The 11,425-nt window shown below is 40.9% G+C and overlaps 1 protein-coding gene across 1 annotated transcript in view; it reads left to right on the top strand.

The window, feature by feature from the left end:
- The first annotated feature begins 6,343 nt into the window (after window positions 1-6,343).
- Window positions 6,344-11,425, top strand: part of smtnl (smoothelin, like) — a 34,521-nt gene continuing 29,439 nt past the window's right edge. Inside the window, exons 1-2 of the mRNA XM_079245777.1 lie at window positions 6,344-6,462; window positions 6,597-7,527. Coding sequence (XP_079101903.1) covers window positions 6,883-7,527 — 645 coding nt within the window. The 5' untranslated portion in view covers window positions 6,344-6,462; window positions 6,597-6,882. The remainder of the gene's footprint in view (window positions 6,463-6,596; window positions 7,528-11,425) is intronic.

Below are 11,425 nucleotides of genomic sequence, written 5' to 3'. Positions count from 1 at the left end.
TTATAAAACACTTAGTCCAACTCAGGGTCACGGGAAGCTGGAGCTTTTCTCTGTAATCAGTGGACAAGAGGTCACCAGTTTCAGGTCACCAGTCCATCATTGGGCTGAAGTTGTAACTTTTTAAATTGTAATCTGACTGTAAAATATGCATTTTAAACGGGCAAGAATTTGAGAATTTTCATTAATGCTCAACTTTAGATGGCTGTGCACAGATGTGTCCTTGTCCACACAAATTGTTATTGACAGCTGTCTTCCACCATACCTAACCCTCTGCAGGAAATGTGGTGGGTTGCAGGGTGGATGATGACGGAGGAGAAATTAAAGAGCGCCGAGAGGAATGCGGTTAACTTTGCCATGTGTAGCTGTACAGTGTCACCACATCCATGCTAGCAAGTCTGCAATTAACAACGTAATTGTTGGCAAACTGATTTTGTAATTACTCCGCAGCTACATCATGCGCTCGCATACAGGACTGGAATTACTGCCAGCTGGAAGCAGAAAAAAGTCAAAGAAGTACGGTGCTAAAGTAGAAACAAACGCTAAACTAACATAACTGTTGTAATTGTGATCAATGACTAATCAAAGTCTTCTGTAAAGAACATGCTGCTGCTTTCCAGAGAATCATGCAGCCATCGGGATTCCTGTAAATGACTCAACAAGAGCAGTGTGAGAACCATCTTCTCCATGTTTCATGCATATGATGAGAGTTGGTCTGTCCTTGTTTTGACTTGTTGTGTAAAGTAACGCGCACCAGCCAGTTATCTCTCTTTAAGATCTGTGTTTTGGACTGATTACATCTGTTTTTCTCTGCATTGTTTCTCTGTTGTAACGCTCAGAAGCAGTCAGAGACGGGCCAGTAAACATCTCCCATAACAAGTATGAGAGAGCAGATAACAGTTTCTGATGTAGTCAGTCTACAAGCATGTTTCATGAGCTTTCATGACGTATTTAACCGTCTGTATGACTTTACTGCCAATGGATTTTCTCATATATTGATTTTTTTTTTTAACCGCTGCAAGAGTGGAATACTTAGCTGCATGAAATAATTGTATTTTTCTGAGGAAGTAGTAAAGATAAAAAAAAGAAAAAAAACTTTAATTATATTAATACAACTTTATTTAGTCAGTACTTTAAGACAGGGTGTCCAGCTCCGGTCCTCCAGGGCCACAATCCTGCAGGTTTTCTATGTATCCGTGCTCCAACACAAATTAATCTGTCACTCTGCAGAACTACATTGGCTGTTGCATCCGATTATTGTGAGCCAGGGTATCTCAAAAAATAAAAAAGCATTGAAAACTTGTAGGATAGTGACCCTCCAGGACCGACTTTGGACACGCATGCTGTAAAACATTGTGATAACCTCCAGATGCAGCCTGGAGAATGGGGCAGAGCTGGATATCGGGCGGGATTATATGTCCAATGGGTGTGGGGTTGGGGTTAGCCTAATCCAATCAAAATGGACGTCCAACCACGCCCAATCTCCAGCCCCGCCTCATGCTCCAGGCTGCAGCCAAGACCCTCTTAAACATTTAACCCAGAGGTACCTAAAAATGTCTTGGAGGACTGCTGTTCTGCAGGTTTTTAATAGCTGCGTTTCCATTACACCTAGAATTGCGCAAAAACTAAATATCTCAATAAAAAAACTTGTAATGAAAAATTTAGAAAAGTCTCATGGTGGCATGGTGGTTAGCATTGTGGCCTCACAGCAAGAAGGTTGCTGGTTCCATCCTCAGCTGGAGCGAGGTTTAGACAGTGGCCTTTCTGTGTGGAGTTTGCATGTTCTCCCTGTGTATGCGTGGGTTCTCCCAGGATACTCTGGCTTCCTCCCGCCATCTAAAGACATGCATGTTAGGTTGATTAGTTGCTCTAAATTGCCCGTAGGAGTGAGCGCAAGTGGTTGTCTCTATGTGGCCCTGCAATGGACTGGCGAGCTGTCCAGGGTGTACCCTGCCTTTCGCCCAAAGACTGCTGGGATAGGCTCCAGCTTCCCCGTGACCCTTCATCAGATGAAGCGGTTTGGATAATAAATGAAAGTCTCAAATGTTGCTTAAGTTTTACGCTCTCATATGGTGGTTTTAAAGACGTTTTGATATTGATATATATCGCAAAAATGTAATCAAAACACTTTTTTTTTCTTTTTTTTTTTCCCCCATTTACATGTCCCCGGACGGGACGGGGGGGGTGGGTCACATGACCAGTTCATTTTTGACAAAGATGGCGCTGATTGAAACATTAGCAAATTTCAGACTTTTAGAACAAGGAAATGAGGGTGAAAGGCTTTGAAAAGCTGTAGCAAATTCTCCACAGCAAGTAGGAAATCCCAAAATAACGCTACAGGGCTACCGTAGACTCTATCGTAAACTCTCGTCAGCCACCGAGGCTGATATGCTAAACTGTTCAATGGAAATACCTTCAAATCGGAACTGTTTGATACAAAAATCGCCTTTATTTAGCAAAAACTCATAATGTAAACGTAGCTGCTGTTTCCTGCTGCTCCACACTTGAATCAGACTACAGCTTGTTCCATACTCCTTGTTCGTCAGGTCCATACATCCTCCACGAGAAGCACATCTGCAGCGGGGAGGGATCACTGCGGGGGGGGGGCGATGTCTGCTGTAATGTGCAATGAAACCCGGTTGTTACCTCCACCAAGGAGGTTATGTTTTTACCGACGTCTTTGTGCTCAAGATAACTTAAAAGGTTACGGACGGATTTTTATAAAAATTTCAAGAGTTGTTGCAAATGTAAAAATGAAGAACTGATTAAATTTTGGAGGTGATCCGGATCACCGTTTGGATCCTGGAATGTTTTAAAAAGGATTCTTTAACATTGTGCTTGGTGGAGGTTTCCGCTCTGTGCTTTTCTAGTTTCATATTTAACGAGCAACTTCGTCCGCGGCAGGGCGGGTCGTTCACGCGGCTGGTTCCTAGTGTTTTAATGCCACATGTAAAAATGTTCGTACTTTCTCACCACCTCAATCAGCTGTTTCATCAAAACAATCCATTTTACCTGCAACAGCAAAAATGCAGAAACAGCGACTCCGCTTCATGCTTTGTCCGTGTTAACCACGCCCACCTCAAATCTCTGACCAATCGCACGATACTTCGGAGCCCCGCAAGAAAAAAGTTCTGCCAGCCCGATGTGTCAAGAACTGTCTTCAAACGCGTCCGCGAAAACAAAATGATGTCATTTTCTTCTCGGAGCCTCGAGAACAAGAAAAAAAGTTCTCGCTTCTCATGGAGGATGGAACAAGCTTCATGGATTGATGGCAACAAGCTGAGGAGTGGAGCCATTTTATTTAAGTCTGTGATTGTCCAGGGAAACAGAAAACTTGCAGAACTACGGCCCTGGAGAACTGGAGCTGTACATCCCTGACTTTGTACCCTGTGGCTAATTTTCAGGATTCTGCTCTAAAATTCCCATCATTCATTTTCTCATTTATTCCTTAATGACTTAACTGCTTTGTACTTTTTTTCTTTTTACTCCCTCTTAGCCAAAATGGCAGAAAAACACATTATGCAACCAAAATGAGCTCTGAACACTGAAAATAAAAAAAAAAACACACACAAACAACAAAATGATTGTTGTAAAAGGGACACGACTTTAAAGTTTCAGTTTTGATTGATCTGTATGTCGGCAACCCTTAACCAAATGAAACCTGTTTGTACACAACAAATATCAAAACGACTCCGAAACAGAGTTTTAAGGTCAGAATCTTATGTAGTTTTCTTTATTCAGCTTGTGTTAAAATGTATTCATAATGACAACCTACTAACACAAAAAGCCCTGAGTTTCACAGCAATGGAAACACAGAACATCCCTGTCATCAGCGGTAATGCAGTCAAACAAAGTACACGCCTGTTCATGTGCACATATCTCTAGAAGAGGAGACTTGCCCACTAAATTTCCTTAAGCTGTTGAATAAATTTGAGTTCCAACAGAAACTTATCAGTTTAGCTCTGAACAATGTGAAGTTGTGCAACGACTCCTGTGTTTATCTGACTCCTGCTCATTTCCAGCCATGCTAGCTCTTCTGCTTCTGCTCCTGGCCAGTCAGCGTTGGCTCTACATTTAGGCAAATATGAGAATTATTTGCATTAACACAAGAACAATGTCCTATTTTAACATTTAGAGATTTTTTTCCTGCCAACTCATGCTCATGGAGAAAAGAAGCTAGCCACTTAGACACGCTGGCTTTCTGAAGTTTTAAAGACAAATGACCGAGACGTGCTGAAAGACGAGGTTGGTTTCAAGTTCTGCTGTAAGATTATCAATTATATTCTATCATTTAATCAACTCAAATGACACTGTTCAATTAATTTTACTTTCTCCTGCTTCCTTTATGGCTTTGGTGTTTGAAAATGTTTTTTTTTTTTTAGAAATGAGCATCTTCATAAGAGTTTCATTTGACAACACAAGTCAAGGCAGACTTATACAGCTGCACTGTCCTTTTCATGGACCTCAGATGAGCGTGGTAAAGGAAACCGCTGACCTGTGTTTGATGCAACCCCCAGCAGAGCCACAGAAAACAGCAGGAGGTGTTGGTGTGTGTCATTTGGCGTGTGTCTCTGAATGCTTTTAAAGAGAGATAAGTGGACACACGGGGGGCTGTCTTCCAGTAAAGAGCCCCCTCCTCATCACAACTTGGCACTCGATCACATTGCAGCACACAAACACACACAGTATTGACAGTAAACAGGACAGTGGAGTGTCAGGATATTTGCATGAGTGTGTGTTTTGCATAGACACACACACTTAGACTATCGCTATGTGGTGTGGAATGTTTGCTCTGCTGGGGTCCAGTAACTCGCAGGTAAGTTCATCTCATCCAGACTAAATAAAACGCATAAAAACTGCATCAGTGAAAACCGAAACTGATGAAAACAATTGTTTCAGCTAATGTGTTTTTTTGATTTTGTCATTTATGTCTGTTTCCTACATTTTTTTTTTTTGTTTTGTTTTAGTTTTTTGTTTGTTGAAACACACTGCTATAAATAAACGATCCATCATCACTGGAAGAAGAAGAATAAAGCCACAGAGCTTTTAGAAGTTCTTTTTTTATTTGGCAATTTCTGCGTTATCTTCTTCGTGTCCCTTTTCTTCTTCTCTGGTTTGTTCCTTTCACTGGTTGTGTGTCTATAGAGCTCAATACTGCCCCAACAATTTCCGGAGGTATTGCTCCATTTTCTGCGCCACGTGTCGGATAGCTAGCCATTTGAAAATGGACCAAATGAAGCATGTAAACAGACAAAACTGTCCATTTGCGTATCCGTCTTCTGCATCCATCATAAATTGGCCTTTAAAAAAGAGACCAAGTGGTAAGTAATGCAGATAATACGGAAGCTCATTTAGCTCAAAACAGCTTGTTTTGTCCTGCCCCTGCTGAGTACTTAAGTTTTAAAAGGCTAAAAATATAAACAGATTTCTGGGATCATTTCAAATTAAAGCTAACCATGTTAAATGATCAAATTTAAAAGCAAGAAATCTGAACATTCATTACTAATATCCTTGGATGGACGTTATGTTGTGTTGCGTGTTTGTTTTCCATGTGTCCAGACTTTATGCTACTGAAAACTTTTATTTATTTAGAAATTGACTACAAATGTAGGCTTGAAAGGCAAAATGCAGGTTGGCAACTGAAGAATTTAATGCTGTAACAGTTTTGCCTTTAAAGATAAAATTAACATTTTAATGTCATTTATTATAAAAACATACAATATAATAATAAAAGGAGAATAAACGCTGGATTGGCGCACTCCCAGTGGAATTTTGCTCTATTTGTTTCTTTGTATTGAAGCCTATATTTTACAAAATCAGATCTATTTTAGATCAATGACCGATGAGTTCACCAGTTCTTTCAGAAATTTTAGTATTTTTCTGGATAAATCTTCCACAAAGTTCACCGTCTGTCCACCGCTGCAGGAAATATGGTTTAGACACTTCTGGATTTTTGTTTTTACCTAAAACATCCAGTTCAAGACGAATTACAAAGAATAAGCTGAAAGATGCTCAAACTTAAGCTCTTCTTTGATCTTTTGATGTTTTATGATGTTTTTTATTGTCACCTTTTGTCTTTTAACGTGGTCATGATGCGGTCATGTGATAAAACTACAAAAAACAACAAAAGTCTCAGAAGCGATTCACTATAATTTCCTCCTTTACGCTTCCATGTGACAACTGCGATCAAATAAGAATAATTCATAGAGGAAACGAGAAAGCGGCGAGCTGGTTTGCACAACCCCCCCCCTCTCCCTCAACATTTACTACTCTTTCCATAGTAATTCTCCACTCCACCACACCCTCCTCCCTGATACCTCCCCTCTCTCCTCCCTCCTGCCGTCCAGACAAGAGGAGGGATCAACCTGAGAGTTTAAACGCAGCAGAGAGCCGGCAGACACACACTGCAACAGCTGTTCAGTGCTGAGCAAAGCCAGATGAGCTGCAGCGGAGAGCAAAGCTGAGGTAGGAGACTGAAACTTGCATCACTTCTATGTTTCGCTGTTTAGGCGAGCTGCACGTCTCTTTGGACTTTTTCCAGACTTCTGTCTGGACATCAGTGGATATTTTCAGGGTTTTGTCTCCTTTTGTTTTTTCAGGCAGAAGTCATTCTGAGATGTTGACAATTGAAAAGCAGGACTTACTAAAGAAGACGCATCCCAGGACATTTTTTCTCAGGACAGAGCTGAAGGCGCGGGTATAACACAGACCAGACTGTTTCCCACTCACCCTGCAACCTTTCACCTCTCGGCCCTTGTCCATAAGCCCCCGCCCCCTACAGCCAAACCCTCAGCACACTGCCCAGAGCTTTTCTTCTGCCTCCACTGGATCCCCTTCAGACATTAAGTTAAACATTAAAGGTCGCTGGTGGCAGCAGCTGTGCCGATGGAAGCCTCGACTCTGGCCCAGATGGGGGACTTGTGTCACCCTCGATCCCCCTCACCAGAGGGGGAGACGGTGTGTGCAGCTTTAGCCCGTTATGAAAACACCCTCCGAGATGCCATCAGGAAGATCCACGTGGATGTCAGTACTTTTAAGATTGGTATGGAGCGTCGTTTGGAGGAGACGGCCAACATGAGCGGCCCCCTGGGACAAGCTGTGGCTCAGCTCCAGCAGGAGAACCAGCAGCTCAAGAGTCAGCTGGAGGCTCTCACGCAACAAGTGGAGCTTCTGAGCGGCATCCAATGCGACAGGAGCGTTTTGTTGAACAGTAACCACAAGAATGACCTGCAGGACATACAGGAGAACCATCAGACTGTGAGGGAGGTGATATACGGGAAGGGTGAGGCTCACACGCAGAGCCAGGGTCATCTCCACACCCAGACACACCAAACGCAGACGTGCAGCAGCCTCAGCAATCAGTCCAGCCCTTCATCACCCTCAGCCGTCTTCCCGTCCTCCCCCAGGTCCAGCAGTCCTCCTGCTGGCTCCAGAGGTTCCTCTCTGGTGATGAGTCCAGGGTCCAGCAGCAGCCCCTCCATCACCCGCTTCTCCAGCCGAGCCACCTTTGCTCTGACCAATAAAGCCAATGTGAGTACCGTATTTAATCATTTAATTATATCACAATGAAAAACAACTATTTGGTTCAGTTTGATTCTGAAACTTCAAACATCCTTTAAGTTTTTACCACTTAAACTTTAAACTTTCAAAAGATTTTACCCTTATCTTGGCTCAATATTTAAGCTATTCATTCAACAAATTGCTTATCAATGATCAATATTTCCACTTTAGATTAACATTTCAATTCTATTTTTGGATTTATCTGCTTGTTCCAATAGTTTATCAGCTAATTATTACAAACAGATCTTTTAAGTAAAAAAATGTTCTTGATTTATTGTCAATACTGTTTCACATATCTATTAACTTTTAGCTATTGAGTCTAACACTTGCCTACCCTGATCGTTTTTCAATACTTTTCCCTATTTATGCCTACGAGAAAACCAATTTATGTCTGACATAATTTATGATTATACAAAAAAAGGTGTACTGCCATGGCTGGCCCAAACATTTGTAGGGCCCAAGGTAGAATTTGATTTGGGCCCCCCCAGACCACTTCAACACCACTGGTGCTTAATGTTTACTGGTGCTTGATAATTTCTTACACTCATTAATTTGAATAATTTGTGGTTGAATTACACCACACTGGTTTTACTTTGCTTGTATAATCATTTTAAATAAATTATCAGTAAAGGTTCTGTACTTTTTCATATACAGTGACAGAAAACATTAGCAAAGACAAGACAAATTTAAAGGAAACAAGTTCAACAGTTGGATTACTTTTGGTATTAAAACTTGGATCAGAGGTGCAAAAGTGTGCAAAACATGCAATTTTTCACTGCAAAATAACTCCAGCCGATGCTTTACACTTCTTATATAACTCAACTTAAAAGTTTCTGGAGCGCTGTGCCCCAAAAATGTGCATGCACCATTTGACAAAGGTAGCAGAAATGTATCAAAATAGTAGTATTTGAATGACAACAATGATTTCTCCATGTTTGGAAGTTGTCTATGATAAAATGGCATGAATCTTATTTTTTGTTTATTTATTTATTTAGTCAGTCAGTTAGCTAGTTAGTTCAACATATTTAGGCAATCCTAGGGGCATCTGCTAGTGGTGTGGGGCCCCAAGAAGCCCCTTAGTTCACTTGTTTTCAGTCGGATCTGAAATCAGGAAACAAAACAGAAGAAATGAAAGGCTTCAGTAAAATAAAATACTGCTAAATATTAAGTCAATAAAAAAAAAAATCAATGTTGAATTATACAAAAAGTCAATTATAGTAAAGAAAAACAAAAAGTAACTGAATAAAATAAAAAGAGGAATTTCATTAACTTTAAATATCTGTTTCCACTTCTTCGGTGAAGGTTTCGCCAGTCATTGCAATTAGCTCCAAGTCTATTTATTTCTTTATTTACATTTAGTCTTCCATGTTAGCAGCCGCTGGTTTACATGCCATGAACTGCTGCAAACTGAGGTCATTGTCCAGATGTGTTGTAGTTGTAACGACTCACATTTAACCCACCAGCTATGGGCCAGACACTCTGCAACCTGGTTGGTAAATGTAATGCACACCTCAAAAACAGCTCATCCTGTATTTTCATGGGTTATTTTAGTAACGAAGCTGATTGTGAGCTTGACTAGAACACTTTCACAGTGTGGCTTCTCAGGCTAACTGTGTTCCAATCCAATCCAATCCAGTTTATTTATAAAGCACCGTTAAAAACAACAAAGTTGACCAAAGTGCTGTACAGAAGAAACAATAAAACATACATATTTACATCATAATGGGGCATCAGCACATTGTTAATAGTAAAACAACCCTTTAAATTAGTCAAACACCAAAGAGAAAAAATGAGTCTTCAGACAAGACTTAAAAACAAGAAGCGATTCAGCCTGTCTAATGTACAGGGGCAGCTTATTCCACAACTTGGGACCAATAACAGTTGCACAACATCCCTCAGCAGGATGCTTAAGGATTTATGAAGTACAGTAATATGAGTGGAGCAGACTCCAGGGAGGGGAGGTTAGAGTGGCTGTGTGGTTTGTCAGACCTGAACCAGATCTGTGGCGTCAACATAGTGAAATGTGGGCTCTGATTAGTCACTGCTGCTTTTGTCCTGGTTAAACCACGTGGATCCAGTGTGGAGGATTTTCATGTATTCGCTCCACCTGAGTGATTACATGGTGATGGTGAAGTGGAGAAAATTCCATCTTCAGGTTCAGAGAAACTGTAAAGTCCACTGAATACATCTAATGACAGGTGAGACGACATGTTCTCCCACCTCCTGTGACCGAGGAAGTTTTCAAAACAGCATTTCATGACCCATTTCGGTTTGAGTTGCGTCACAGTTCATCACTTCGTCTGCCATGACCACACAGTTTGAGTCAGAGCTTTACTGCTGTGTGGTTTCTGACTGAAAGCCAGGAATACTGTCTGACTGTCACTCTGGGAGAGTTTATGCGCAGCATGTGGATGAAAATAATCCTTTGGCTTGGTTTCATCCAGGGTTCTTTCCTGTGTCAGATGTTGATTCTGCTTCATCTCTTGGCTCATTTTGCTTCCAGTAAGAGAATCTGGCATTTATCTGTTCCTGCAGGAATCAACCAGTTGTTGATGAACACGCCTCCTACTAAATAGAAATATACGTTCTTATGCACAGAAAACAAGGTTAAATCAATCAGTTTATTCAAAAGCAGCACAAAGTGCTTTACAGAATAAAAAGCAAAACTAAAACATTTACAGACAAAAACGTATAACTCACCCGAAGTCAAACACAGCCACCTTTACACACACTCACTTAGGTAAAACATATAAAACACTCTCATCCAACCCCTCAGGCAATCATTACACTCCAACACCAAGGTTAGTGGACGATGTATATAAATCCACTAAAGATGTTATTTGCATATGTATGTTATGTACATCTGTTATATACATCTCTGTAGGACATGTTTAAAATTTGTATCAAGATTCTAAAGGTAGTCTTCGGCAAGTGAAAAATATGTTGTAATCAGGGCCGGATTAAAAGTGTACAAGCCCCTGGGCCCAGAGTATTCCAGGGGCCCCCTCCCCTCTGCAACATGTAAAATTTGTGAATGATACGCTGTGAAACGACATTTCTAACATCTCTCAGCCAATGGTACTAATAGCAATACACTAGACACTGTGGTATAACTATCTGGCTTTCATGCACATTTACTTTTATGTTCAAACTGCTGGTGTTTTCCCCACTTGGGCCCCACATGGGCCCCACATGGGCCCCAAGTGGGCGTGGGCCCATGGGTTTGTGCCCATAATCCCTATTGGATAATCCCGCCTTGGTTGTGATAAGTCAAAGAGCTGCAGTCACAGAAAGATGCCACTAATTTGACCTCCATGGTAGGTGAAGCAGAAAACATCTCAACTATTTGAAAATTCACCACATTGGTGAAATTTTTAATTTCTTCTTTATTTTCAGTTTATTAAAGTTAGTTACAGCCTCGAACAGCAGCTGAATCCTGAAATAATGTTTGCATGTGTGGTTAGGACGGGAATGGAGCTCTGTATTTGGCTAGATAGCCGTGTTTTAAATGTGATGCAACTGTTGTTTGAGCATTATTTCACAAAGTGGGAGGAGAATGTGTTTTTAGATGGAGTTGTCTTATATCCAGTTTCATAAAAAACCCTAAACAAAATAAAGAGATCACATCTATAGACAATGCAGGACAAGAGCTGATTGGAAATCCCCTGTCCCTTTTCAGGTGATTAACAGGTCACTGGTGAACAGAAACATCTCTCCAAACCTGCATGGATCACCAGGATTACTACATCAGTTTGAAGTACATTATATAGTAGTTTCCTAATTATTTATTCTTTAAAAATATTGAGGTTTTGTCCCTGTGCAAGTACAACTGCTAATGTTATACAAGGCTGTTAGCCTGATGTTAGCA

This window comes from Telmatherina bonti (genome assembly GCF_933228915.1).
Source record: "Telmatherina bonti genome assembly, chromosome: 9".
Taxonomy (NCBI): Eukaryota; Metazoa; Chordata; class Actinopteri; order Atheriniformes; family Telmatherinidae; genus Telmatherina; species Telmatherina bonti.
The sequence above is the reverse complement of the archived record's forward strand: the minus strand, read 5'-3'. Positions and strand labels throughout refer to the sequence as shown.